Source organism: Drosophila mojavensis, unplaced genomic scaffold (genome assembly GCF_018153725.1).
Source record: "Drosophila mojavensis isolate 15081-1352.22 unplaced genomic scaffold, ASM1815372v1 contig_36, whole genome shotgun sequence".
NCBI lineage: Eukaryota > Metazoa > Arthropoda > Insecta > Diptera > Drosophilidae > Drosophila > Drosophila mojavensis.
This window is the reverse complement of record NW_025318858.1, coordinates 12,925,301-12,950,600: the sequence shown is the minus strand read 5'-3', so window position 1 is coordinate 12,950,600 and position 25,300 is coordinate 12,925,301. Positions and strand designations below refer to the sequence as shown.

The 25,300-nt window shown below is 39.1% G+C and overlaps 3 protein-coding genes across 4 annotated transcripts in view; 1 reads left to right on the top strand and 2 right to left on the bottom strand.

Annotated features, from left to right (window-relative positions):
- The window catches only part of LOC6576669 (neurotrimin), an 83,889-nt gene that overhangs the window by 32,878 nt on the left and 25,711 nt on the right, over positions 1-25,300 (bottom strand). For both annotated transcript variants that reach the window (XR_004364035.2, XM_015165308.3), the window contains exon 2: positions 335-441. Coding sequence is in view for 1 of the 2 variants with exons in the window: in XM_015165308.3 (XP_015020794.1) it covers positions 335-441 (107 nt within the window). In the remaining variant the exon portion in view is untranslated. The remainder of the gene's footprint in view (positions 1-334; positions 442-25,300) is intronic.
- On the bottom strand, positions 10,295-11,773 carry LOC6576667. The gene has a single exon (XM_002002619.4). It carries the CDS (start codon positions 11,725-11,727, stop codon positions 10,501-10,503), a length of 1,227 nt encoding a protein of 408 aa, XP_002002655.1. The 5' UTR covers positions 11,728-11,773; the 3' UTR covers positions 10,295-10,500.
- Positions 17,663-24,381, top strand: LOC26527929. Its single transcript, XM_015165312.3, has 8 exons — positions 17,663-17,817; positions 19,155-20,135; positions 20,206-20,485; positions 20,543-20,816; positions 21,530-21,704; positions 21,771-21,955; positions 22,039-23,621; positions 24,125-24,381. The coding sequence occupies exons 1-8, from the start codon at positions 17,687-17,689 to the stop codon at positions 24,338-24,340; spliced, it is 3,825 nt and encodes a 1,274-aa protein (XP_015020798.1). The 5' UTR covers positions 17,663-17,686; the 3' UTR covers positions 24,341-24,381.

Here is a 25,300-nt window from a genome sequence, read left to right as displayed (position 1 = left end):
AATCTATTAATTCTGTTGTCAAAATTGTATGAATATTTGTATAATATAATCATTTATATATATATATAATGTAAATTATGATATAATGTATATATTTAACATAATATATAATATAATATAAAGAAATGTATTATATTCAAAAATTAATCTACTCTAAAATCTGTAATAGAAATTTATTTATTTAATTTAATGTATTTCCATTATATTGCATCATAATTCTAGCATATTTGATGTGAATCTGATCAATAAAATATAAATGAAAATATGTATTGTATTATATCAAAATTATAGTACGCTCTTCCATTTCTCAGAATATTGTATTTGGTGCACTTACCTTATACGAGCCCAGATTTTTAACAGAACAAGCCAATTTGACATTACGTCCCGCCGGCACTGTTATATTGTCAATGACGTCTGTGAATTCGGGATCCTCTTGAATGACTGCAATGAAATAACGGAATGCAAGTTATTTAGACATTCGTAATTAAGACAGATACTCAAATTACGCTTCCCATTGCCAATGATATATTCTCTGTGTGCTTTTACAATTCCACGTAGACACGCCCATAAATAGCTGTTGCCCAAAGCAAGAGCTGTCAGGATTTATGGCAGCACTTAAAAGTTAATAGCTATACAGATTGAAGCCAGAGCGATTAGCCCAATGGCTTCTGCGAAAAGTTTTGACAGTAACAAAGGCAAAATTATATATAAACTATGAATTAAGTGTTTAGCATTAGTGGCTCGTAAAAGTTTGTAGACTGAGATTATGCCAACACACAAGGCTTGCAGAACAATAAATCATAATTAAATTTCATGCCGTACGGCCTTTGAGCTCCGATGCCCATAAAACATTCCACCAATGTCCGCCGGATTGGCTCCTGAATCGAACAATCCCAACTCGAGCGCTGGACGCTGCTGCAGTTTAGCCTAGTGTGAAATTGCATTTCGTTGCATTGTTTGTGCCACTGACTGCCAATACTTGTTGTTATTACTATTGCAATTGTTGAGCTATCGAGATTTTTCGAATAGCTTTAAATTATTAAACGATTGAATTTACTTAGTGATTAGTTTATTAGCGATTATTTGAGTTTACAGAGTTTATGTGATAGACGCGAGCAAGCGACTAGGCTGTCGTGCTGTCCGCTACTATGTTTGTAATAGTCAATCTAACACAGCATCTGCTCTAAACAAGAGTTAATTGCATACTAATTACAATGTACGCGAGCCGGCGGATTAAGCTGAGCCGGTGCGTGGGTGAAAGAGACAACGCAAAAGGGAGAGCGTGATCTCCGTTACAAATTCTCTTACATGATAACATATTCTATGAACTGCCGCTCTTAATTACAATGAAGCGATGATTGCTGAGCCCAACATCCTCCCCCCGTTGAAGACTTAGTCTTCAACAGAATCCTTAAGGGGCAGCAAGCACAGCTTATTTGTAGCTCTTCTTATCTCGCCAACTTCAGTTTTTAGTAGGGCTACCCGTGCAACGCCATCACTTCCAGGGATAAGTTCGATTATTCTGGCTAGTGGCCACTTAAATGAAGGTAGATTCTCATCCTTCACAAGAACTATGTTGCCAACAGCCAAGCCAGGTTTGGAGGTTCTCCATTTCGCTCGCTGTTGTAACAAGTTGAGATATTCGTCCCGCCAACGAGTCCAGAACACCTGCTGGAGATAGCTTACGCGCTGCCAAGCATCCAAACGATTAAAATTGAGCCCGGTTAGGTTTGGCTCACTGAAAGACGAAGGAGGGCCACCGTTGAGGAAATGCGCAGGAGTCAACACGTCTATGTCTGATGGGTGCTCTGAAATCGAAACTAAAGGGCGTGAATTAACGACAGCAGCGATGTTGCAAACCAGTGTGCGAAGCTCATCGTAAGTTAGGACGGAGGACCCAACACATCGGTAAAAATGATGCTTCGCTGTCTTCACTGCAGCCTCCCACAAGCCACCAAAGTGAGGTGATCGTGGAGGGATGAAATGCCATTCGATTGAGTCTGCCAAACAGAAATCCTTCACAGCCTTCTGGTGGGTGTCTGACAGAAATAGACGCTTCAACTCCTGAAGCTGATTGCGGGCACCAAGAAAGTTTGTGGCGTTATCCGACCAGATTTGACTTGGCTTTCCTCTGGTGCATATGAAACGTTGAAGTGCATGCAAAAATGCCGCGGTAGTTAAATCCTTGACTAACTCCAACCAAATAGCCTTCGTAGCAAAACAAATAAACACACAAACGTAGCATTTCACAGGCGCCTTGTTTCGTGACTCAGGCTTGTAAAAGAAGGGTCCGCAAAAGTCGACTCCAGTCACTCCAAAGACCCGATAGCCGTCGACTCGATCCTTGGGTAGATCTGCCATTATGTGTTCAACGAGTCGGGGCCTTGCACGAAAGCAAATTACGCATCTCTGAATTACACTGGCTACAGTTTTTCTACCTCCAATTGGCCAATATTGGGAACGAACCAACGCTAGCACTGCTCGGGGACCAGCGTGCAAGTTTCGCTGATGGAAATGCATTATGATGGCTCTAGTTACTGGATGAACTTTGGGCAAAATAATTGGATGGCGACTATCGAAATTTAAAGTTGAGTTTTTGAGACGACCATCGACACGTAGCAGCCCAATCTCATCAAGGAACGGTGACAGCGAGGCTAGACTGCTGGATGACGGAACCATTCCTTTATTTCGAAGAGCATTTATGTCGTCTGAGAGATGTGTTCGTTGAATCATTCTTAACAGTATATGAGTGCCGTTCCGGATGTCTGCTAGGGTTATTCCTGGACCATGACTTTTTTTAATAAACTTTGATACGTATGCAAACGTACGCTGCAAGCGGCCGAAAGAATTCACAAACTTGCAGTCCATAGAGACATCATGGACTGCGTCCTTTACAAGAAGCACAGTTCTTCGACGCTCAATTGAAGTTCTTTCTGGAAGTGCTGATACTGGCCACTGAGATCTGGGCTTACAGAGGAAACCTGGACCGTTGAACCAATGTAATGATGCATTTAAATCCGAGGGCAATGCACCCCGAGATAATATATCCGCGGGATTCAGTGTTGTAGGTATATAGTGCCATTCCATTGCTGATGTGAGATCTTGTATCGTGGCGATGCGATTTGAAACAAAAACGTTAAATCGTCCGGGCTCGTCATTGATCCAAGAAAGCGCAACAGTAGAGTCAGACCAACAATGAAACTCGCCTGCGAAAATGCCTAAGCGAGCCACTTCATTCATTAGACGCGCAAGCAACTCTGCCCCGCATAGTTCCAGCTTGGGAACCGTGAGCGTTTTTAGAGGCGCAACTCGAGACTTAGAGCAAAGCAACCTGCTGATGGTATGCTGACCTCTGGATACAATATAAATGCAAGCTCCGTATGCCTCGATGCTGGCATCGCAGAATCCATGGACCTCAACCTTCGATCCTGGTATTAATGATAGCCTGGGAAATGCACTACTAAGACCATTGCCAAAGTTGCTGCAAATGTCTAGCCATGCAGTGTGACATGCAGACGGGAGACTCTCATCCCAATCAAGTTTATGCCTCCAGAGTTGTTGCAAGAAGATTTTAGCTTTCGTTATTACTGGGCCGACCAGGCCGAGGGGATCATAAAACCTAGCAATAGACGAGAGAACAGAGCGCCTGGAGGGCTTAGAGGCTGAATTCAGAGCTAGATATGAGAAAAGAAGTTGATCAGATGCCGGATCCCATGCAAGGCCAAGTGTCTTTGTAATGTCGCTGCCATCATTGAACCTAATGAGCGATTCCTTGTCGCAGTCTGTTACGCCGTCCAGTACCATGGGATGGCTTGAACACCACTTCCTCAATTTAAACTTCCCACATGCCAAGATTCCAGCTGTCTCTTGCATAACAAGTCTTGCTTCTTCGACTGAATTTCCTCCACTAATCAAATCATCAACATAGAAATCGCGAAGCAGTACGTCGGACCCGACTGGGAATGCGTTCCTTTCATCTACGGCAAGCTGATGCATGGCACGCACAGACAAAAATGACGCTGGTTTTGTTCCATATGTTACCGTATCAAGCCTGAAAACTTCCAACTCATCATCTGGCGAATTCCTCCATAAAATGCATTGTAGATAGCTGTCTGGCTCAGGTACTTTCACGCAACGATACATTTTGCAAATATCGCCGGTGAGTGCAACTGGATAAGATCGGAAGCGCAATAATATGTCGACTAATTTTGGCTGAATGACGGGACCTGACATTAGAATGTCATTCAACGAATGCCCAGTTGTTGTAGATGCAGATCCATCAAAGACGACGCGAAGCTTGGTAGTTGTGCTATCATCCTTCAGAACGCAGTGATGAGGAAGAAAATATCTGCATAGATGGAATGAATTTAGAGGAACGCGTGACATGTGACCAAGTTCAAGATACTCTTTCAGAAATGCTGAGTATTGAGACTTTATATGCGGCAAACGACTCAATTTCTTCTCCAAATTGAGAAACCGATGTCGCGCTTGCTCATAAGAATCTCCAAGAAGCTCACAACTAAGCTTAACAGGCAGGCGTACTGTATATTGGCCACTAGCCAATCGATTGTAATGCCTCGCAAAATGCGCTTCGCAGTCTGAGTCTTCCTTGCTGAACTTTACAATGGAATCGCTGCAGCGCTCAACTTCCCAAAAGCGACGAACGAGACTGTCCAACTTGATATCAGCACAGGAGTCTGTAATCGGATCCAAAGGCGTCTTTGAAGCTATTAGCACGGAGTTGTGGTTGCGAGCCTCGCCACCTGATACAACCCAACCAAGACGAGTCTTCTGTAACAATGGAAGTCCAGGCATCAACTTGATTTGTCCCACACAGAGCAAATCATAAAACAGGCTAGCTCCGATAAGCAGATCTACTCGTTGCGGCCTATGGAAAGCTGGATCTGCCAGCACTATATTTTGCGGTATGCTCCAATTGCTCGTATTCACATTAGAACTGGGCTGCCTGCCAGTTATATTTGTAGCTACCATAGCCGTTATGCTAGTTGTATATTCAGATGCATGAGCTTGAAGAGTGAGGCAAATGCTGCTGCCATCCATGGCAACATTGGAGTCGCCTACGCCGCATACAGATGCCACCGATTTTGTTCTCTTAAGTTGCAGGAGATTCGCAAATCTGGCTGTAATGAGATGTAGTTGAGAGCCTGAATCTAAAAGTGCACGACAAGGAACAAGCTCGCCAAACCGATTCCTTGCCAGAACCACTGCGGTAGCCAGGAGCACAACATCGCTGTGCCGATCCTTGGATAAGAGAGTAGTGGCTGGTGCTGAGGGCTGAGGGATGGTCTGTACTCTTGATGTTGAAGATTGTTGATGGGGCGGAATTGCTGCCTGCGATGTGCTGGAGTGGCCGAGATGAAGAAGCGTATGATGCTTGACTCCACAGACCCGACAACTGCGCGAGCCACATTGTCGCGACTGATGACCTCCCTTGAGACAATTCAAACATAAGCCAGCCTTTCGGACCTCATTCAGGCGAAGACTAGGAGACAAGTTTGCGAATCTTGGGCATTTGTAGATTGTGTGCTCAAGATCATTACAAAAATTGCAACTGTGAGTACTGTGGCCGGTTACGAGAAATGCTGATCTACTGGTAGCAACCTTACTGCAAGAATTCATCGGCTTACTTGACGAATAGTTTGTAAGAGCAAATTTCATCGATTCCAAAGTACGGCAACGAAGCTCAAGAAATGAGGAGACTTCTTCATATCTGGGTATCTGAAGAGCCGTCTCTGAGTTGTCCAATTTCTCTTCCCATTTAGCTTGTGAGGCCTCATCAAGCTTCTGTAGCAGTATCTGAGCAATCATGGCACTGGCTATCTGCTCTGTTGTGCCCAGACTACTGAGCGCACGCATATGGACATTGAAGCTGTCAGATAGCTCACGCAGCTTGATTATGGATCCGTTTTCTACTCTTTTGAGACCTAAGATCTTTACGATGTGGGCCTGGAAGATTAAACGTCGGTTATCATATCTCTGCTTTAATAAATTTATGGCAATTGTATAATTATCATTAGAAATTTCCAAAGAGCGAACCGTATCCAACGCTGCGCCATCGAGGCAGGACCGGAGGTGCTGAAGTCTTTCCATATTGCTGATTTCTGGCCGACTTTCAATGATTGTAGAAAACATTGAGTAGAAATCAGCCCAATTAGCATATCCACCGCTGAACGTAGGTAGCTTTAATGGCGGCAACGCAGGTGCAGCCTGCAATCTGGGAGCGGATGCGCGAGGAGGGTCACTTGGACGACTAAACGTGGAACTATGATGCACTTGAGCAGTACGACTTTGCACTTCGGACATTATTGTTGACTGCATGACCATTATTAAATCATCAAAGTCAGTGCGCAAATTGCTGGACATCTCAGTAAAGTCGAGCTCCTCTAGACTTTCATGGGCCTTGCTAAAGGAGTGGCTTAGCTTGTCGATATGCTCCAGTAGAACATTTAGAGTGCTGTCACTGTGATCGGCAAGAGCATCTGAATCGACCTTGGATTGTAGCTTTTTCACCGACTGTACCTTGAGCTTATAAAACCGCACGCGATCTTCGGGAGCAACTGCACTAGCATCTAAATTCGCCATGACGAGTACAGCAAGAGCAACACGATAGAGTTCAAAGTCGTTGGTGTGAGCGCGATTGCAAGAGTAAGTAAATGTATATATAGCGCAGACACAAACTTGGAATAAGTCGTATTTGTCGAGCAGAGTACTTGCAACTTTAATAAACTGGCAAAGAATTATATTATGGTACTCAAATAATATACACGTATGAATTGTTGCACACCGGTACGATTATTATGGACGCGCTCGTATCGCAGCCGTGGTGAAAGAGTGCAATGTCAACGAAGAATAACGGCAAGCATGTAATTACACTGTGCTTATGTAAACTTAATCACTTATAGATTGAAGCTATAGAACACGCAGTCACTAACCATAGACATAGTTCAGAAATTAGTTGATTCTTTATTAGATTGTCAATTGCAGAAGTTTTCGCATGTGTACTACTTTTACGGGCGCCAGTGTATTGCAGACCGAACGAAAGAGTGTCTGGCGAATTGGCAAAGTAACGGCACGCAACTAATCGCTATATACAATGCTTATGTTCACGGGTGTATGTATGTATGTGATGCTGTCAATATATATGCAAATATGTAAAGAAACGAAAGAGAATCACGTCGGGGTCACCAAATGTTGAGCTATCGAGATTTTTCGAATAGCTTTAAATTATTAAACGATTGAATTTACTTAGTGATTAGTTTATTAGCGATTATTTGAGTTTACAGAGTTTATGTGATAGACGCGAGCAAGCGACTAGGCTGTCGTGCTGTCCGCTACTATGTTTGTAATAGTCAATCTAACACAGCATCTGCTCTAAACAAGAGTTAATTGCATACTAATTACAATGTACGCGAGCCGGCGGATTAAGCTGAGCCGGTGCGTGGGTGAAAGAGACAACGCAAAAGGGAGAGCGTGATCTCCGTTACAAATTCTCTTACATGATAACATATTCTATGAACTGCCGCTCTTAATTACAATGAAGCGATGATTGCTGAGCCCAACAGCAATTGTTAACGATACTTGTTATGGGCTCTGCCCGTGCCCGCTGCCCCATTGGCAGAATCCACAACGAGTCAAGCATCCCACAACCACCCACGCACACCCACACACAAAAGGAATTGGCTCTGCTCTGCTGTTCACTGTTTGCAGCATTAAAGGTGATAAATGTTGTGCAAACGTTTGGCAGTTTGGCAGCTTCGTGTAAACTGGGTTTGCTTAAGGCTAAATCAATAGTTTTATTCATGAACCTACTCTGTGTGTATAGGTATTTGGGCAAACAGCTCATGATGCATGACTTTCTTTTTTTTTTTTTTTTTAACCGAACTCAACTGAAGCTATTTCATATGCTAGTATCTTTAAATATTTAAAAACTATGTAGAATGATTGGGGACTTTTAATTGAAAACTCTTCTTATGGGAAAAACTTCAGATAAAAGCGAACTATATAATATAAAATTTATAAATAAATAGCTGCCTTCATGGCTTTCATTTAAGCTATTTAAACAGACCGTATTGGAAGAATACGAAATTTATTTTCTAATTAAACAATACCAGCTAAATCAACCTTTATTTTTTATAAGTATACTTAATAGGGATTGAGCGGCACTTTAAGGTGCAACAAATTTTAGGTTGAGTCCATTCCTCATGACTCTTGGCATATTGGCATTCAGACCAAAGACTTTTTCCTCTGGCAGCCGAACTAAGAAGAGAATCAACTGCCTTCAGCCTCATTATCTACTGATCCTGCGTTATACTATAAATATTTGTAGCATCTCTTTAAACTTTATTTGTGAATAAATATTTCTTTCCGTAACCTATGTATTTTTGTTCAGCTTTCATAGCCTCAAAATTATATATCAAATATTATACTTATTTGTTTTTTTAATTAGAAAGAAAAAATATATAAATAAAAATAAATAAATAATAATACTACTAATAAAATAAAAATAAATAAATAATTAAAAATAATTTAATATAATACCAAATTTACTCATGTAGAGTATATAAATTTAAAGCACTAAAAATAAATTTCAAATATCCAATATCAATTACCAAGCATGGAAAATATTATTTAAGAACTGGATTTGAATTTTGCAAATTTTTATTTAATAATTGTTTTCCCATTGAACATGTTCATAAATATTTTGACAACCGCACATTATTGATAGCTAAGGCTGCTGCTTAGAAAAAACATCGCTCTAGTTTAGTCGCTCTACATAAACTATGTAACTGGGCTTTAATTAAAAGTTAGTAATTTGATTTCAACAAAATTGCTGTGGGAAAATAGTAATTAAAAAGTCGAAAATACCTCAACATCAACAATTGAGCTTTATCGAACATAATATTGGTTTCGTATTTGACTAGTTTATGAATTGATTTCCAACTGTCGGACAATTATTATTGACAAATGTTTCATTTAATTGCTTCTAGAATGGAGAACAAAGTGAATGCCCAGTATTTACTCTTGTGTGAATGCTGTTTGCTCAGATGCAATACAGTCAGTCTAATGATTTCAGGTCTAACATATTGGCAAACGCGTCACAGTCGGGCACATCAAATATAATTTTGGCCATCCTAAACAAACTGTCGAGCTGAACAGATTTTGTAAGCATATTATGGTTTCGTTTGGGGATCGCTTGACGTTAGTTTCGAGTGCCCTGCTGCTGATGGTCGTCTGACCACCAATGCTGCAACTCATTTAAGTTCTAATCACCTGCAACGACGGCAATTAATTAGCTGGCTCGCTCTAACGACAACGGCAGCAACAGTCATTAGTTTGGAAAGCCTGGCCCCTAGGCTTCAGCCAGGTCCACTAGCCCGTTGGCAGCATCAGATAAACAACCACATCAGCATCAGCATCAGCATAATGCGGCAAAGGAGAAACAGTATGGGCGGGTTAACGGAGATAGACAGGCGGACACACAGAGCGAGACAGAGAGAGAGAGAGAGAGAGAGGGAGAGAGAGACAGAGAGTGAGAGCGAGAAAGACAGAGTGAATGGGAGAGAAAGTTGGAGTGCCTGGAGCGCTATTAAAGCGACATCCGATGCAGCAACCCAGCACTCCGGCGGATATTACAAAATAGCAGTAATAGCAGCAACATTATTGCAAAACAAAATATAATAAAGCTCCGACATTTCATTTGACATTGCTTAAACGCAACGCATTTTCACATTGCCTTTGACTCAATTCAACTCAATGTGAAATAATTATTCGAAAATTGAAATCCTTTTTGTATAATTGAGATAAATATAAAACGTAAAGCATTTAATGCAAGTCAGATAAAAATAAATTTTTTTTATTTTTAATTTATTATTATTTTTTTTAAATTTATTTATATTGTTTTTTTTTTTTTTTTTTTTTTTTTTTTTTTTTTTTTTTTTTTTTTTTTTTTTTTTTTTTTTTTTTTGTTTACTGCTACCTTTATTCAAAATAAATCTAAGTCAAATATAATAACAAATTCGTATGTTAAATCAACTTCATATATATGAAAGTGGTTCCATAATTGCCCCATGTGACAGTTGTAGAAGGGGCAATCCTATAAGGCATCACACTTCAAACATTCGTAAGAATGGAACAAAATTCAACATTTTTAACGAAGGATCTCAGCTTACGAATTTTAAAGCTGAGCTACATGCTGCTGCTCTGGGGAAATCTGCTCCTTTCAATGCATTGGCGACATATTTTGAAAAAGACCGTAATAGATGCCAAGACATGGTTCGATGTTTATGTATTAAAACCTCAAGTCGTTCTGGGTTCAAGCCATCTTATAGGCGCTCGGCACTCGGACTGAGGTTTTTTTTTAACTTTATTTATAAGTAATATATATGTATCTTAAGGAATGAAATAAATTCACATTAATTTGTTCCTCATTTTAATTAAATAAATCAATATAATAATATTCCTCAGTGCTCGCTTATATGCCTAAGGCAATTCCTTGCACTTGGCTTTGATCATATTGAAGGTAACGCTGCCAACGTTTTGTGCAGCATTGCTGAGCATCTCGAATATGTGATGATTTTGCTGGCCCTGTTCCACTGTGCGCTCGTGCAGGCGTTTCAGGGCTGTTGCATACGCTTCATACTTGGACGTGCTCTCCGTGTCCAGTTTGAAGCGTTCGTACAGCTGTTGTATGTCATAGAGCAGCCGGTGCGTGTCGTCGAGGAGCAGGCTGGGCGTCTGCGGCAGCAGCTGTGACCAATGATGATGCACTTGCTCCAGAAACTCAAAGTTACTGAACAAGAAGATAACGAACAGATCCAAGCCCTTTGCTTTCAGCTGCTCCAGCAGCTGCTCGGTAATGTGCTGATCGGCGTTGGCGCTCTCACGCAGCTGATCGTAATCCGCATGCAGATGGCGCTCCAGAAACTCATAGACGCTCTGTCGCTTATCAAAGAAGTCGGGTATGGCCAACATGTTGTCCAGCTGCTGCAGCAGCCGCTCCAGTTGCGTTGTATTGTCCGTCAGATCGGCATGCTCGGCATCGAGAATATCTTGCAGCAGGCCCCGTAGTATGAGCACATAGTTGTCTATGATCTCGGCGCCCGATAGTTTCACACGCTCGTACAACTCTTGCCCGAATTGGCCGAGATCCAGGCTGGTCACGTTCATTGAACTCTGCGTCAGATTCAATTGGTTGAGGGCTGCACCCACAGTTTGCTCGTTGATCAGCCGTTGTCTACGCTGCTCCGTCACAGGCCGTTCGAATTGCTGGCAAAGCCGATGGACGCGCAGCTGACGTATTTCCTGGGTGCTGGCATCTCTAGCAGCGCGCAATTGCTGCTTCAGGCGGCCGAGAAACACCAGGTTGCGCAGCACACAGATGTGCTCCAAGTCGAGTTGCGTGTGTTGCTGTTGCTGCTGAGCATCCAGCAACTGTTTGATTAGCAGCACCTTTGGCTGTAATTTGTGAGAGGCTCGCGCCACGGTCAGTTGCTCAGTGTAGTTGCTATAGCTGGCATTGCGCTCCAATTGCTGCAGATAATCGTTGAGGCTTTGCTCGGCGCGCTGCTCGGCCTGATCGCTGAGGGCACGCAGAAAGTCCAGCTGATAGTCCTTAGCTGCCAGCGAGGCTACTGGGGACTTGGCAGCCGCAGCTCCGGCCACAAGCCACAGCAATGCCAACGAATGGAGCAGCGATAAATGGAACATCTTCTAGTGAATACTTCCGATTGCGAACTAACCGATAGAGGCAGCTGCTGCGCCAGCTGCTGCGGCTCATCGTGGGTCAATTTTTATTGCACTCGCAATGTAAACAACGTTGTTACTCAGCTCAGCTCCGTCCGATTAGCAAGCGGAGCCCGACGGGGGCCGTTTGTGTTGTGGCTTAGCGCGATGGGCGACGGGGTCAGTTGGTTTGGCGATAACGACCAGCAGAGTAGAGCAGAGCAGAGCAGAGCAGAGCAGAGCACAGCAGCCGCTACTGAATGAACTGAAATGAACAGGCGGCTTATCGCTGCGACAGCTTGCAGCTTACGAATGCACTGAACGAAATGCTGCGGCTGACCATGCCTCGACCGCAGTTAACTTTGGCACGCGACTGAGCAGCAGCAGGCCAAAGCCAATTCAAATAAAGTTCACAATATTCACAATATTCGTACCCAAGCAATTGCACACATAAAAAGTGCCTCAACTCGAAATTGTTTCAGCTGAGTACAAATTGCATACTCTAACAATCATCCAGAGGGAACAACAAGAGAGAGCTATAACCAATATGATTATTAAAAGAATATGCTCAACTAAATGTATGAATAATAATGTTTAATCAATATAGCATATTATCATACTTAATTAATATAAAAAATATTAATCTTTAAATGATATACTCAACTAAATATGTGATTAATTATATTTAATCAATATTAAATGTCAATTAAGATTGCTGAATTTCATTTGTATTATATTTTTATCTATATATTATATTATATATTATTAATATGTGTGTACAACAGTTATTATCTACGCAATTAGTATACAAAACTAGCTCAAATAAATAGCCGAATATTTATATTCAGCATTCAATTTAAATTTACTATTTGTGTTTATTATTATTTATTTTGTATTTTAATATAAATTAAGTAGACCGACAGCCCGATAGAGCTAGTAAAATTAAAATGAATAGCAGATCAACTTTTATGTAAAATTTAAATTTAAATTATTTATTATTATTTATTGTATTTTATATTAGAGCATGTTAATTATTAAAAATAAAATTAGCATAAAAATGAAAATATTCGAATAATTTAATACAATTTATAATATACTCAAATGTAAATAGTTTATATAAAATTCATATTTAAAAGGTTTATTGTTATTATATTTATATTATATTTTTATCTATATGAAAAACTAAAATAAATTGCAGAATTATTGGATATATTAAATACCATTACTTTATTTTTAAAATATATATACATATATTACGTTTATATATACATACATTTATATATTTATATATATATTTAATTTTTAATATTTTAATAGTTACTATGAATATAATTAATAAAATTAGTAATTGTAATAATGAAGTAATTAGTATAAGAGCTAAAATAAATATATATTATGACTATTAAACTTAACTCAAATATAAATTGTTTATTCTTGTATTATGTTTTGATCTGTAGTAAGTAGGCATGTATCACATTATAAAGAGCTTTACATCGGCTCACATTGAAACAATTTTCAGCTGCATTGAAACGTCGAAATCATCGGGAGTTAGTACGGACCCGAACACTAACTGCTATAAATACCTAAAGCCAACGACCCACTGCATGTTGGTTTACCCATTTACCTGAGCTCTGGCCCACACTTTCTCTCTCTCTCTCACTCCTCAATCTCTGTGCGTGTGTGTGTGTGTATGTGTGTGTGTGTGTGTGGGTCGGTACGTGAGTGCACGTTCTAGACGAGGCAATTGTTGACCAAGCAGAGTTGCTCTGTGTGCCCGGCCACTGGCAAGTTAAATAAAAGTTGCAGACGCTTTTCATTCATTGACAAAACTTCAACGGCATCCTAATTGTGCCATGGCGTGACTCGGCTGGTATCTGGCTGAACCTGGACTCGTTCTATCTGAGTGCTGTGAGCCAGTTTTTACCGCAGCCCGATTGAAATTTGTCAGGTTGATTGAACCACCTTTTGGGCAGGACAGCCGATGAAAGGCTTTTTTCTCAATTTCTTTTTTTTTTTTTTTTTTTTTTTTTTTTGGGGTGGGGGTTTTGTCTTCTTTTTTGTATATATCTATTTTCTTGGCCGGCTTTAAATCATTGCGGATGGCAAACAAGTTTAGTTGCAGTTGCGTTTCATTTCGTGTTTTATTTTCCATTTGATTCTTTTCGTTTATTGCAAGTTGGCAGTGTGCCCATCTTGTTCATTAGCTTTAAATATTTGATCAAAGCGACTAATGGCTAAATACACACGCACACACACACACTGTAAAAAATAAAAAATAAAATAAAATAAAACTTTGCTAGTTGTTGGCCTGATTCGCGTACTGCTGCCGCAAGCAACTTCATGATTGCCAACACCTATTAAGACAGCAGCCCAGAGCCCGCCGGATGGGAAGCCTGGCAACCGCAACACACAAAACTTACGGGCGTAAAAAGTGAGAAACGACCGGCAACAAAATAACAAGAGCAACAACAAGAACAACAGAAAAACAAAGAAATGAAGCTGAAAAAAAGTCACAACGTACAAGTTTTTAGCAAAAGAAATTTTCAAACAATTGCACAATTGGCATGCTCTACGCATGCGGATGAATGCGCTGCAGGGGATTTAAACGCAGAGACTCTTTGGTCAACAACAAAGGCCAAGCCGAGTCAACTTGAGCGGAAAGTGCTGGACAACCAGTTAAATGTTAAATTTAAAGAACTCTGACGGATTTTATGTTCATTGCTTAATAGAGATAGAACAAGAGAGATAACAGGAATATGGATGTAGCCAATCAAAATAAGCAAGGCGATAATCAAATGAATTTTCTCTAACAGAAAACACCTAGACACACATAGTTTAGTTGTCTATAATTACTTTAAGACATTACCCACATTTTACTCCTTGATCAGTCGTGGCCCTGGCTACCCTATCACAGGACCTGCTGTCTTTAAAGTCATTTCGTCAATCAATGAAAACATTCGGTAAAATAAACACAAATACAACTAAGCGATAGTAATTGATTAACCCAAATAAGAAATCAAGTAAAATGCTTTACAAGTCCTAATTACCACTTTGTAGGAGACATTGTCAACGCCAGTTAGCCTGCCTCGGCACAGTCGTATTATTCTATTAGTTTCGCTCTGTGCGTTGAAAAACTTTGCTATTATTTTCCATCACCAACGAACGAAGCCAGACACATATATATATATTTTTTTACTGTACCGAAACCAAAACGAAACTTTGTTTCTGTATGGGTAGGCGATGATGTGGCCAAAGGGGGGAGGCGATTGTCGACTGTGGGCCATCCATAAAGCTCCAGACGAGCAGGAGACATCCTGGTTGGTTGGCGTGAAAAGTGCTAAAAGCGTTTAAATGAATTTAAAAGAGCAAAACTTTCGGTATTTTTTTTTTTTTTTTTTTTTTTTTAACGAAAGGAAAAAATATGGGAAAAGAAGAAATTGCTCAACTCTTTCAGTTTTTATGCGTTTCACATTGTTTTTCCATGCTGTGATTTTGTTTAAAGTTATAAAGTTGGACGCCAACCCAGTTGGGATCGAATGGCTTGTGTGTGTGCGTGTGTGTGTGTGTGTGTGTGTGGGTTGTTAGGGTAATTTCCATGCAAATGATAAGCTGACTCTCCGGCTACAGCCGTAAGCCAATGCCAACTTAATTGATATGCTCTGAAAGAACAACAGAAACACTACTGACAGTCACTGAAATTTCAGCTAAGCAAACTCAGCCCCGCCCGCGCTTCGCAGGCCACGCTCTGAGCTCTTAAAGTCACACTGTCAGAGTCTATTGCTCGGGCCCAGACACCAAACAGTAACCCAATTCGCAAGTCGCACAAATTGAGATGTATGGGCCATATAAATGCAACTGAAAATCGTAAGAGCCAAAGGCAAACGAGCAAAAATCTAGCTGAACACCAAACATGTAGACACTTTCGATTTGAAAATAGAAGATGAAATAATAAATAATAAGATGTTCATTATCTACTTCTTCTTCCTTTTACATCGGCATTGCTGCACTTCTGTAATCCTAAAAGGTAACAGAACATTAAACTGTTTAAACAAATATTTAAAAATATTTTTAAAAATCCATCTGAAGTCAATCGTGAGTCACAAATGGTCTGTTAATGTCAAGCAAGCTAATTTTTTGTAAGGGTATAGAAAGTTTGTCTTTCGTTTAGTTGCCATTCGTTGCTCTGTGTCGTTGTTTCTAGTTGGCGGATTAAGCTATGAGTTGAGAAGCGGCAAATAAACATGCAAGAAAAGAAAAAAGAAGAAAACTAGACATATATTTTTCAAGTTTACTTTTCGTTTGCTGCTGCTGCTGCTGCTGCTGCTGCTGCTGTTGCTGATGAAAAGTGCACTTTAAATTGTATGCGCTATAAAGTATGCTATGAAAATACTGTTGGCTATGCTGGCATTTCGGACTCCCTCTTGCTCTGCATCGAATTTGGGTCAGGGTTGACTGTTTATGCATTTAACAACGTATCTCACCCACTGAGGTAACAAACTGGCTTTGCCACTGGTTTCTGGTTTTTGGCCAAGTTCAGTCCAAGCGTTTGCCAAGCTTTTCGACTGCTGTCAGCGTGGCGCACACAGAAATGCCAATGCACAATCACGCACACATCGACACAGACACACTTACAGCACTTACTAGAAAGGAAATCGGAAAACGGTAGCCGTAGCTGGGCAAGTTAGTTAGGGCAGTGGCAGGGCGCAAGTTCAATCAAGCAAATGTAATGCTGCTCCGCCTGCCAATTGCAAGGGAAAGCGCAAAATACAAAGATTGAAACTAGTTGTAGCATTGACAGTTTGACTGAATAAATGAGTGACAGGGCAACAGTGTGTGTGTGTGTGCGACTCCGTCTCTCTCTTTCTCTCCCTGTCTCTCTGTGTGCGTGTGTGTCTTTGTGTGTGAATAGCTCTTGCTGTCGGTCCTTGGTGTTTTTGCCACTGTCCAACTATTCTGAATACAGGTGGGGCGATCATAGAGTTATAAGCATGTTGTTTATTGTATTTGCATGCGAAACATAAAACTTAGAAGTACTCGAAAAATTTACACTCAATAAAAGTTTGTTACAATGCGATATCAACTCTTGTTTCTTGACGAAGCGTATTAATATTGTGAATAAAAAAAGAAGTAAACGAAAAGTGAATAATAAAAAAAAAAATAAAAAATAAAAATATAACAGCAAATAATACTAAATTTACTTATTTTATATAGATATAGATATGTTTTATGCGTATTGAGAGCTCAACCCTCGCAAATTTGTCTATGAAATCTATGTATGTGTTCAGACACTCAAACACACACACACTCACGCCCGCTGTATATGCACTTTAATGTAAGCAAAGCAAGTCAGGAATTGAAGCTACTCAAGCGGAAATGTGCATAACTGCATCACCATCACTGCATACACACATTGGCCCACACACACACACACACACACATACGCACAGTCTGTGCAGACGGAGCTCATAGAGCTGAGGACTTAAGTAACCGCCCTGCCTGCCAATGGCAATGGCAATGGATGCGTCTCTTGCCTCTGTGAGTTCCTAAGTGCTGCTTTATTAACCAGGAGACGACAACAACAACCACAACAACAGCCACAGCAACAATCACAACAACAAAGACAAGGACTAAAGCATCGACCACTTTGATGTGGACGATGGCCACAAACAAGCAAACAAGCAAACAAAACAAAACACAGCCAAACAACAACGGCGACAGCAGCAAGCATCAAGTCTCCTGCTAAAGTCGACTTGGCCCAGCTACCCCAAATGGCGTTTCAATTATGCAATAGTGCATCCGATTGAATTACAACCAGATCCAAATTACATTAGCCGACTAATGGCCAATTCCACGGCCAGCAGCAGCCAAGGCAAAACACATGTCAAAGCAATATAATTAGATGTAATTACGGGCTGCGGCCGCAGCGATCAGTTTTGTTTTAACTATGAACGAATGCAGAACATCTTGGAGCGCTCCAAACAATGGCGTCGTGAAATATTTTCTGCTACTACTGCTGCCGCTGCTGCTGCTGGAAAGTGGAGCTGTGCATGCAAAAATTTACACAAATGAGCCTTTGTAAGTGCCATTGCAAGTTAAGTTTGTGTATAACCAGGGCAATTGCCTGGGGCTACTGATTTTAGAGGGTCCCCGAAAAACGAGAGAAGAATGAACGTGAAAGAAGGGTGCAACAAATTGTTGGTTGCCTATGGCCTTTTTGAGGATTAATCCGGGTCTGAGTATAACCATAAGTAGAGTTATACTGAGTATATAAGTATAAATAAGCACATTCGATCAGTTTAGATTCGAATCATTCGAATTATTCGAATCATTCTCCAAATAAAGAATGTTGTTATAACAGATTCGTGTACGCCAGTTGTGCGTGGTCGACTACATCACACTGATCCAGATTATTTATATATATATAATAATTTATATTTGTGTTTTATTTATAAATCATGTGAAATTAGCAAAGGTAAAAAGTAATACTGATGCAGTGGAATGCTATCGACTCTATAAACTTTGGTAGATATAGTCTTGTAATTTTTGGTAGATTTAATCTACAAAAGCGGCTAATTGCAATTTAGCTGTTTTAATTTTGTAATTTGTACTTTTTATCTGAAAAACTGTAAACTACAGGAGATGCAGCTTAGGAGAAACGATTCCCAAACCCCGAAATATATATACAGTATATATTATATATTTTTTATCTTGGCAATTTTCAAGTCTCACTATTAGTATTTCATATTATATACATATATCCATTATACATTATATACTTTCCGATTGTTCCAATCCATACATAATATTATATATTTTTATTTTTTTTATTTTGGCATTTTCTCACTTTAAATAATAGCGTTACTGATAGGTGTAATATTTTCCGCTTGCACTCCATTCACTTGGTGAACGAGTAAAAATATTTAAAATTTCATCTGTTTGTACCCATTGGCCTCGTAATAAAACATCAGCTGGAACACCAAATAAAGCTTTTCTAATTAGATTTCAAAATGTTTAAATTTCTGAATATAAGCGTAGCATTGTTAGTTCCGTTATTACAGGTGGCTGACCACGCAAAAATATAAATTTATTTTAAAAATAAAAAATATTTATTTTATTATTATTTTATTAAGTGTTGAACCTATACATCAGATTTACTACTATAACAAAAAAAAAAAAAAAAAAAAAAAAAAAAAAAAGGGTAGAAAATTATTAGGAGAACTAAACCCCATAACGAGTTATGAGCATTTCAAGTGGTGGGGGTTTTCCTGATGTCCAATTGTCTTAGCAAAGCCTTGCCGTTTAAGTCGTGTAAACTAAATATAAAATAAAATAAATTTGTGAATTTAATTACTAACTTTAACAATTACTCATTTACATTTTATGAATTAATTAATAATTAATTTTTGTTACAGTTCATATACTTTGGTGGCACCTTACACCATCTCTTCGTATCAACCCTATAAAGTTGCTGTGGCCATATACAATTGCAAATATTTGTGTAGCTATGAGGTCTCTCTGCGCGGCCCCAACCTCAATGTGAGCATGATATTGAATGTAACTCCATATTTTCCAACCACTACGTATGAGTTCAATACTCCGAAATTAGATGTTGGCACTTATTGGCTAAAGGTAGACACGACGCAGGGATGCTATTTGAAGAACTCAACGGCCTTACAATGGCGTACCTTTAATGGCTTTGTCAAAATACAAACGCCCAAGGTTTACTATAATCCCGGACAATTGCTACAATTTCGCGCATTCTTTCACAATGCGGATATGCTGCCCAAAAATGCAGAGGAGGAGTCAGTAATATGGATTGAGGACTCCAAAGGATTTCATGTCAAGGGCTACAGGAATCTTGAGCTGAAAAATGGAATATACGAAGGTGAATTAAGACTCAGCTCACATCTTAACTTTGGTCTTTGGCGTATTTGTGCCAGAAATGGTTATCATGTCCATGAGGAATGCGCCTATATACATGTTCAAAAATATAGATTGTCGCAGATGAAAATTGATATGACTGTTCCAGCTGAAGTAAGTTTAAGTGACGGCACATTTGAGCTAGTGATACACGCAGTGCACGATGTTGATGGTCCAGTCAATGGCCCTGTTACTGTTTATATCGAGCTAATAGGTGCAAATAAAACAAATTCTGCGCCAGTTGTACAAACTAAGATCCAGATGGATAACGGCACAGCAAATATCAATATTGATCTAAAGCAATTCAAAGATGACTTAAAAGACGTAAATGCGGGCAAGCTACGATTAACCGCAAGTATTTATGAGAGGTTGATCCAACAAGATCAAAACAAAACACGGATGGTAACAATATGGACGAACAGTGAGGATATCGGTAACCTTACCCAATCCAAACCACAGGAAAAGGATCCTACGTAAGTATTGAATGGATATTAAGAGAAATACATTTTCCTTTCAAAATAAATAACCAATCTTGACATTCAGTAAAATACCGGCTAGACCAATGAAATTAATGGAGACAGTCTACTTTAATGTTAGCCACGTGGTTGAGAGTGCAATATCTATGGTGGTACATAATCGCCGTATATTAGATTCAAAACAAGTCCATCCAGATAACACGCAAAAACGATTTAAGGTCCAAGTTGAATTAAAAAAGCGATTGTTGCCAGCCTTTTATGTGTTTTTGTACTATGTGCACACTCCATCGATGACTTTATGCCTACATTCTATAACCGTTGAGCTGGAGCTATCACATCACGACGGTGTAAGTGTGCAATTAAACACAAGAAATGGGAATCTAATTAACTGTTGTGCCTTAAAGGTCTTTATCGACTTGCCCGACAAATTGGAGCCTGGCGTAGACATACAGTTCAATATCAAGGCTAGACAAAATTCCTATGTTGGCCTTACTGCTATGGATAATCGAGTTTATGTTCTTGGTGAAAATATGGATAATGATTTTCGTCTAGACTATTTCGATTTTATAAAAACATCCGTGTTGGACTCCGATATAATTTTGACCAACAAACCAGCTATTATACAAGCGGGATTAGTCTTTCTATCAAGTGCCCACAACACTACCGGCACAAATCAAAGTAACGTTAAAACGCATTTTTTATACTCATTCACGAAGTGAAATGTACGTTTCGTTGTCCGATTTCATAGATACACCCGCGGGGGGCGCGAGAATGCTCTTTACGGCATCTCAAAAGCCCAACAATAGTTGGAAAATTCCTAAATATAATGCAAGAGAATTGAAGTTTGGAAAATATATACTTGAGTTATCAGATCATGATAAGATATGGCGGATATGCATATCTGCAGCTTCAACCCAGTATCGATTCGGGTAAAACGCTATAATTTACTATTTTAAAGCTAGTATCCCACATAAATTTAATTCTATTTTTACAGTTCTATTGCGAGAGGTAGAGTTATAGTCATTTTCGTGTTTTTGAATCCTTAGAAAATTGCAAATTTGTTCTAAGGATTGGCCAAAATTACGTATAGAGTCGTTCCAAAAATTTGAAAAATTGTACGTTCCATAGCTTTCAATCTATAGAGGGAAAACTTAGCCAATAAATTACTGTCGGTCTTATCTATTAATTATAAATAGAGGGAAAAAATAAACTATATAGACTCCTTCCTAGATAAAAAAAAAAAATGTTTTAAAATAAAAATCAATTGTTTTTGGCCCGTGAATGAGTATTATGCAGTCGGTAGCTCCCGACCGCAAACATTCTTACTTGTTTATTATTTTTCAATTTCAGTATGATTAACAGAATATACATACATATATATGTTTTTTTAGCAATTAAATTGTTGAAGCCAATGGAGACGTTTAATTACACAATTGCAATAAGGCCAGAATTTCATAAAATAACCAATTCAGATAAAACCCCCATACAGTCTAATTATGCATGTTGTCATGTACCAAAGGTGATCCACGAATATAACGATATTTGGATGTTTGACAGCATAGATTAGTAAGTTCTTGTCAATAATCACTTTATATACGTGATGGTGCCTCTATTCTAATACTTTCAATGTAGTACAAAAAGCGATTGGACCGCATGGCATGCAAAAGTGCCAAGATCGGCTGTTGACTGGCGAATGAGCGCATTTTCAATTCATCCTGAGATAGGGTTAACATTTCTAGCGCCGAAACCGTTTAAGAATGTAAAAACCATCAACGATATTTATTACACCCTAAAGACTCCCAGCTCCGTACAACGTGGTAGGCTACTCTAAATTGTACAGATTAATACAACATATCAATTGATGTTCATTTTTCTACTTTCCGACTTGTTCTAACATTAGGAGAAGAATTTGAAGTCATTTTGCTGTGTACTAACTGGTTTAGCACAAAGTTGCGACTCGATATTAGTCTTAGGGTGACTTCACGCTTTAAATTGGTTGAGAACAGCGGAAATTTCCGTGCCAGGTTAACCAACAGATTGGTGACCGTAGCGGTAAATGAGACCGTAAAGACAATATATTATTTACGCGCCCTTCAGCGAGGAAAAATGACACTGTATTTTACCATACACTCTGATGGTGGCAACCATGAGATAATTAGAGACATCTATGTTCTGCAAGACATTCATTTAAGGACCCAGCAATTCTTTAGGCATAAAACACTAACACTTCGACACCAATCTATGAGAGGCAAATTCATATTGGCGAACAAACCATCCGAATCGGGCATCCAGTGCTATATAAGTGGTCACTTAATTGTACCAAAGTTGCAAAATCTGAAGTTTTTGAAAGAATCAGATAATACCGAGGAAATAATCAGCAAGCTGATGTCCACTTATTTGTTGTACAACTATGTAATGAATGCTACATGGTGTTCACCGGCCTATAAGCAGTTTCTGAAGGAGCAGTTAATCGGAGGATTACAATCGCTGATGCGCGTACGTCATGCGGATGGAGGATTTCGATTGCATGTTCAAAATGATATGGCGAACTGTACGTCAACATGGATGACAACATATGTCGTACAATACTTGCATTACTTAGAGAAATTACCAAATATGATCTATGAGCCAAAATTTATAAAACAAAGTGAGAAATTTGTATTAAGCAGACGTGGAAAAAACGGAGAGATCCTAGAGAATTGCTATACACCTAGCCGACGAAATATATCAACATTGGAGCTAAATATCGAGGTTTTAAAGGTTCTGCAATTCTCCAAGCGTTTGATCGCATTGAAACAACCCCATGCATGGGTTACCTTTCTTATGAATCTGAAATTTCAATACCATTTGGAAGCTAAGCGCGGTCTTAACCCAGTTGAATGGCAACGTCCGAAAGAGAATTTGAACTGGATACAATATCGACGTGAGCTTGAAACAGCTGGGCGTATTTTATCCAGAGAAGTGACTCTACAAAACCCTGAACAGCAGCCCCGAATTTTCGAGTGGATAACGCATCAAATTCTCGGCCCACTGTTCAATGTCTTTTGTTATGAGTGCTTTATTGCAGAGCAGGCCTATTACGACTATCTGAATACCCTACCGCTTGTCAAAACAGACATAACCCTATCGTTCTGGACAGCTTCGAAAGCGAATAGTAAAAACCTGCGTATCAATGATAAAAATGAGTGGGATGAACAATATGTAACCTTGAAGCCAATTAACTCGTCCATTGAATTCAAAGCCGATGGCATAGGGGATTTGGTCGTACGCTGCAGCTATGAATATGTTGGAGAGGATACACAAAAAACTTTATACCATGCAACCATAAAATTCACTAATGAATTTGATATCAAGTTTTGCGTTCAGCGCTTCGGACGGAAACGAAAGGCGTATATGGGCACGAATATAGAGATACAGTTGCCATCGGGCTATGTTGTGAATGAGGACAGTATACCCCATTTGATGCAAAAGATATTGATTGTTGTAAGTTAGAGTACCTATATCTATACCTATGGAATCTAAATGCAAAGTTAAGTCGCATATGATTAATAAAATACTCTCAGCTAGTACTGTAGTTTGATCTGAACCATGGAAAATATTGATTCAGAGTATAATGATATTGTGAAAATTCGGAAAACTAAAGGAAACATGACAGACCCCATCAAAAATCAAAAACTGAAATTCTTAATAATCTATTGATGCCTAACTTATCCTATTCCCTTCTTATCGGCAATAGCTCAAGTTCCAAGTATTCTGTGTAGGTATAAAAAAATTCTCGTATAAAAAATTCTCAAAATTTCTGTATTTTGTATTTTTTAATATATATGAAATATTATTATATGATGCCCATTAAGAAAACGCATTTAAAACAAATAATTAAAAGAGAACAGCAAACATTTACATCAACTAAGCAAATAGTAATTATATTTAATCATTCATAACTAATATAATTTATTTATTTTTCGTTTTGTTTTGTATTTTAATAGCAAGCCATATCAACGCAAAAGGGTACTAGACTTTTCCTGATTATGACCCCACTTCCAAAAGCAAAATTGATTTGCTATACTTTCAGTACTATGAAAATCATGGTGGTAAAGAAGTTGAAAAGGGCAACAATGGCTATTTACGATTTTAACGATTCACTAAATCCCAATATATTTAGCTATAATGTGTTTCAGAAAAACGCTTCAGAAACTGTATAATTGCCAATTTCCGTAATAAATATGTGTAAATTTTATTTTAATTAGGCGACGTTCTCATTAGCAATGTTGGTAAGTTAACTGACAAAACTTTGGCACAGCCAACACTGGGGCTGGAGTTGGATTTGGCGTTGGCGTTGGAGTTGGGGTTGGAGTTGGGGTTGGAGTTGGAGTTGAGTCTCGAGTTGTTTACATGTCGCCCACCCACACAGCAGCTGAGCGCCTTCCCACAAAAACGTAAACGTAAACGTACAACGTGAAACGTAAAACGTAAAACGCATGCGGCGGCAACTGCTTGTAAAGTTCAAAAGCCGCGTTGGGGTTGAGCGCGTTCCTGGATTTCTAATTTAATGACTGACGCGTGGCAGTCGCGTATTTGTTTACGCCCCAGAGCGAAAGTGAAAGCCGGAGCCAACAATTCTGCTCTCATATCATAGACAACGCTGTGAAAGGCCAAATGGACTTCTCTTCCACACAGTTGTTAACTCAACAGGCACTGTACTTAAATATTATTGCATATTAATGAGGGGACAGATGGGCGTGGGCGTGTTCTGTGAAAAGAGGTGTTTGTGTGCTCTGTATGCCTCAACAAATACAAATAAATTAAAAACAAATTTCGAGATTTAAAAAAAAAAGTAAAATAAAATAAATTGAAGACAATTAAAAACAAGGGTAACCCAAAGAAACTCGAGTTGGGTCGCGGCTTGAGTCAATTGCAAACGATGATGAGTATATATAAATGTAAATAAATAAATATAGTTGTATGACTATAACCAATGTAAGTGTATATTTTAAAGCAGTTTTGGGCTCATCAGTTGAATTCGATTGCATTTTTTCTAGCTCTAGAGTTTACTTTACTGTCAAGTTGTGCTTTAAATTAAACATGAATATTCAAGAAATTGCTTCTTACATAGAAATAATCTACACTGGTTTATGGAATGCAAAAAATTTATCGAAAAATTG

Excerpts from the sequence above, each read along its gene's own strand:
- LOC6576667 (XM_002002619.4), bottom strand. The coding sequence starts at position 11,727 with ATGTTCCATTTATCGCTGCTCCATTCGTTGGCATTGCTGTGGCTTGTG.
- LOC26527929 (XM_015165312.3), top strand. The coding sequence starts at position 17,687 with ATGAACGAATGCAGAACATCTTGGAGCGCTCCAAACAATGGCGTCGTG. Across the intron at positions 20,486-20,542 it reads AGCTATCACATCACGACGGT|GTCTTTATCGACTTGCCCGA; the intron begins GTAAGTGTGCAA and ends TGTGCCTTAAAG. Across the intron at positions 21,705-21,770 it reads ATGTTTGACAGCATAGATTA|TACAAAAAGCGATTGGACCG; the intron begins GTAAGTTCTTGT and ends CTTTCAATGTAG.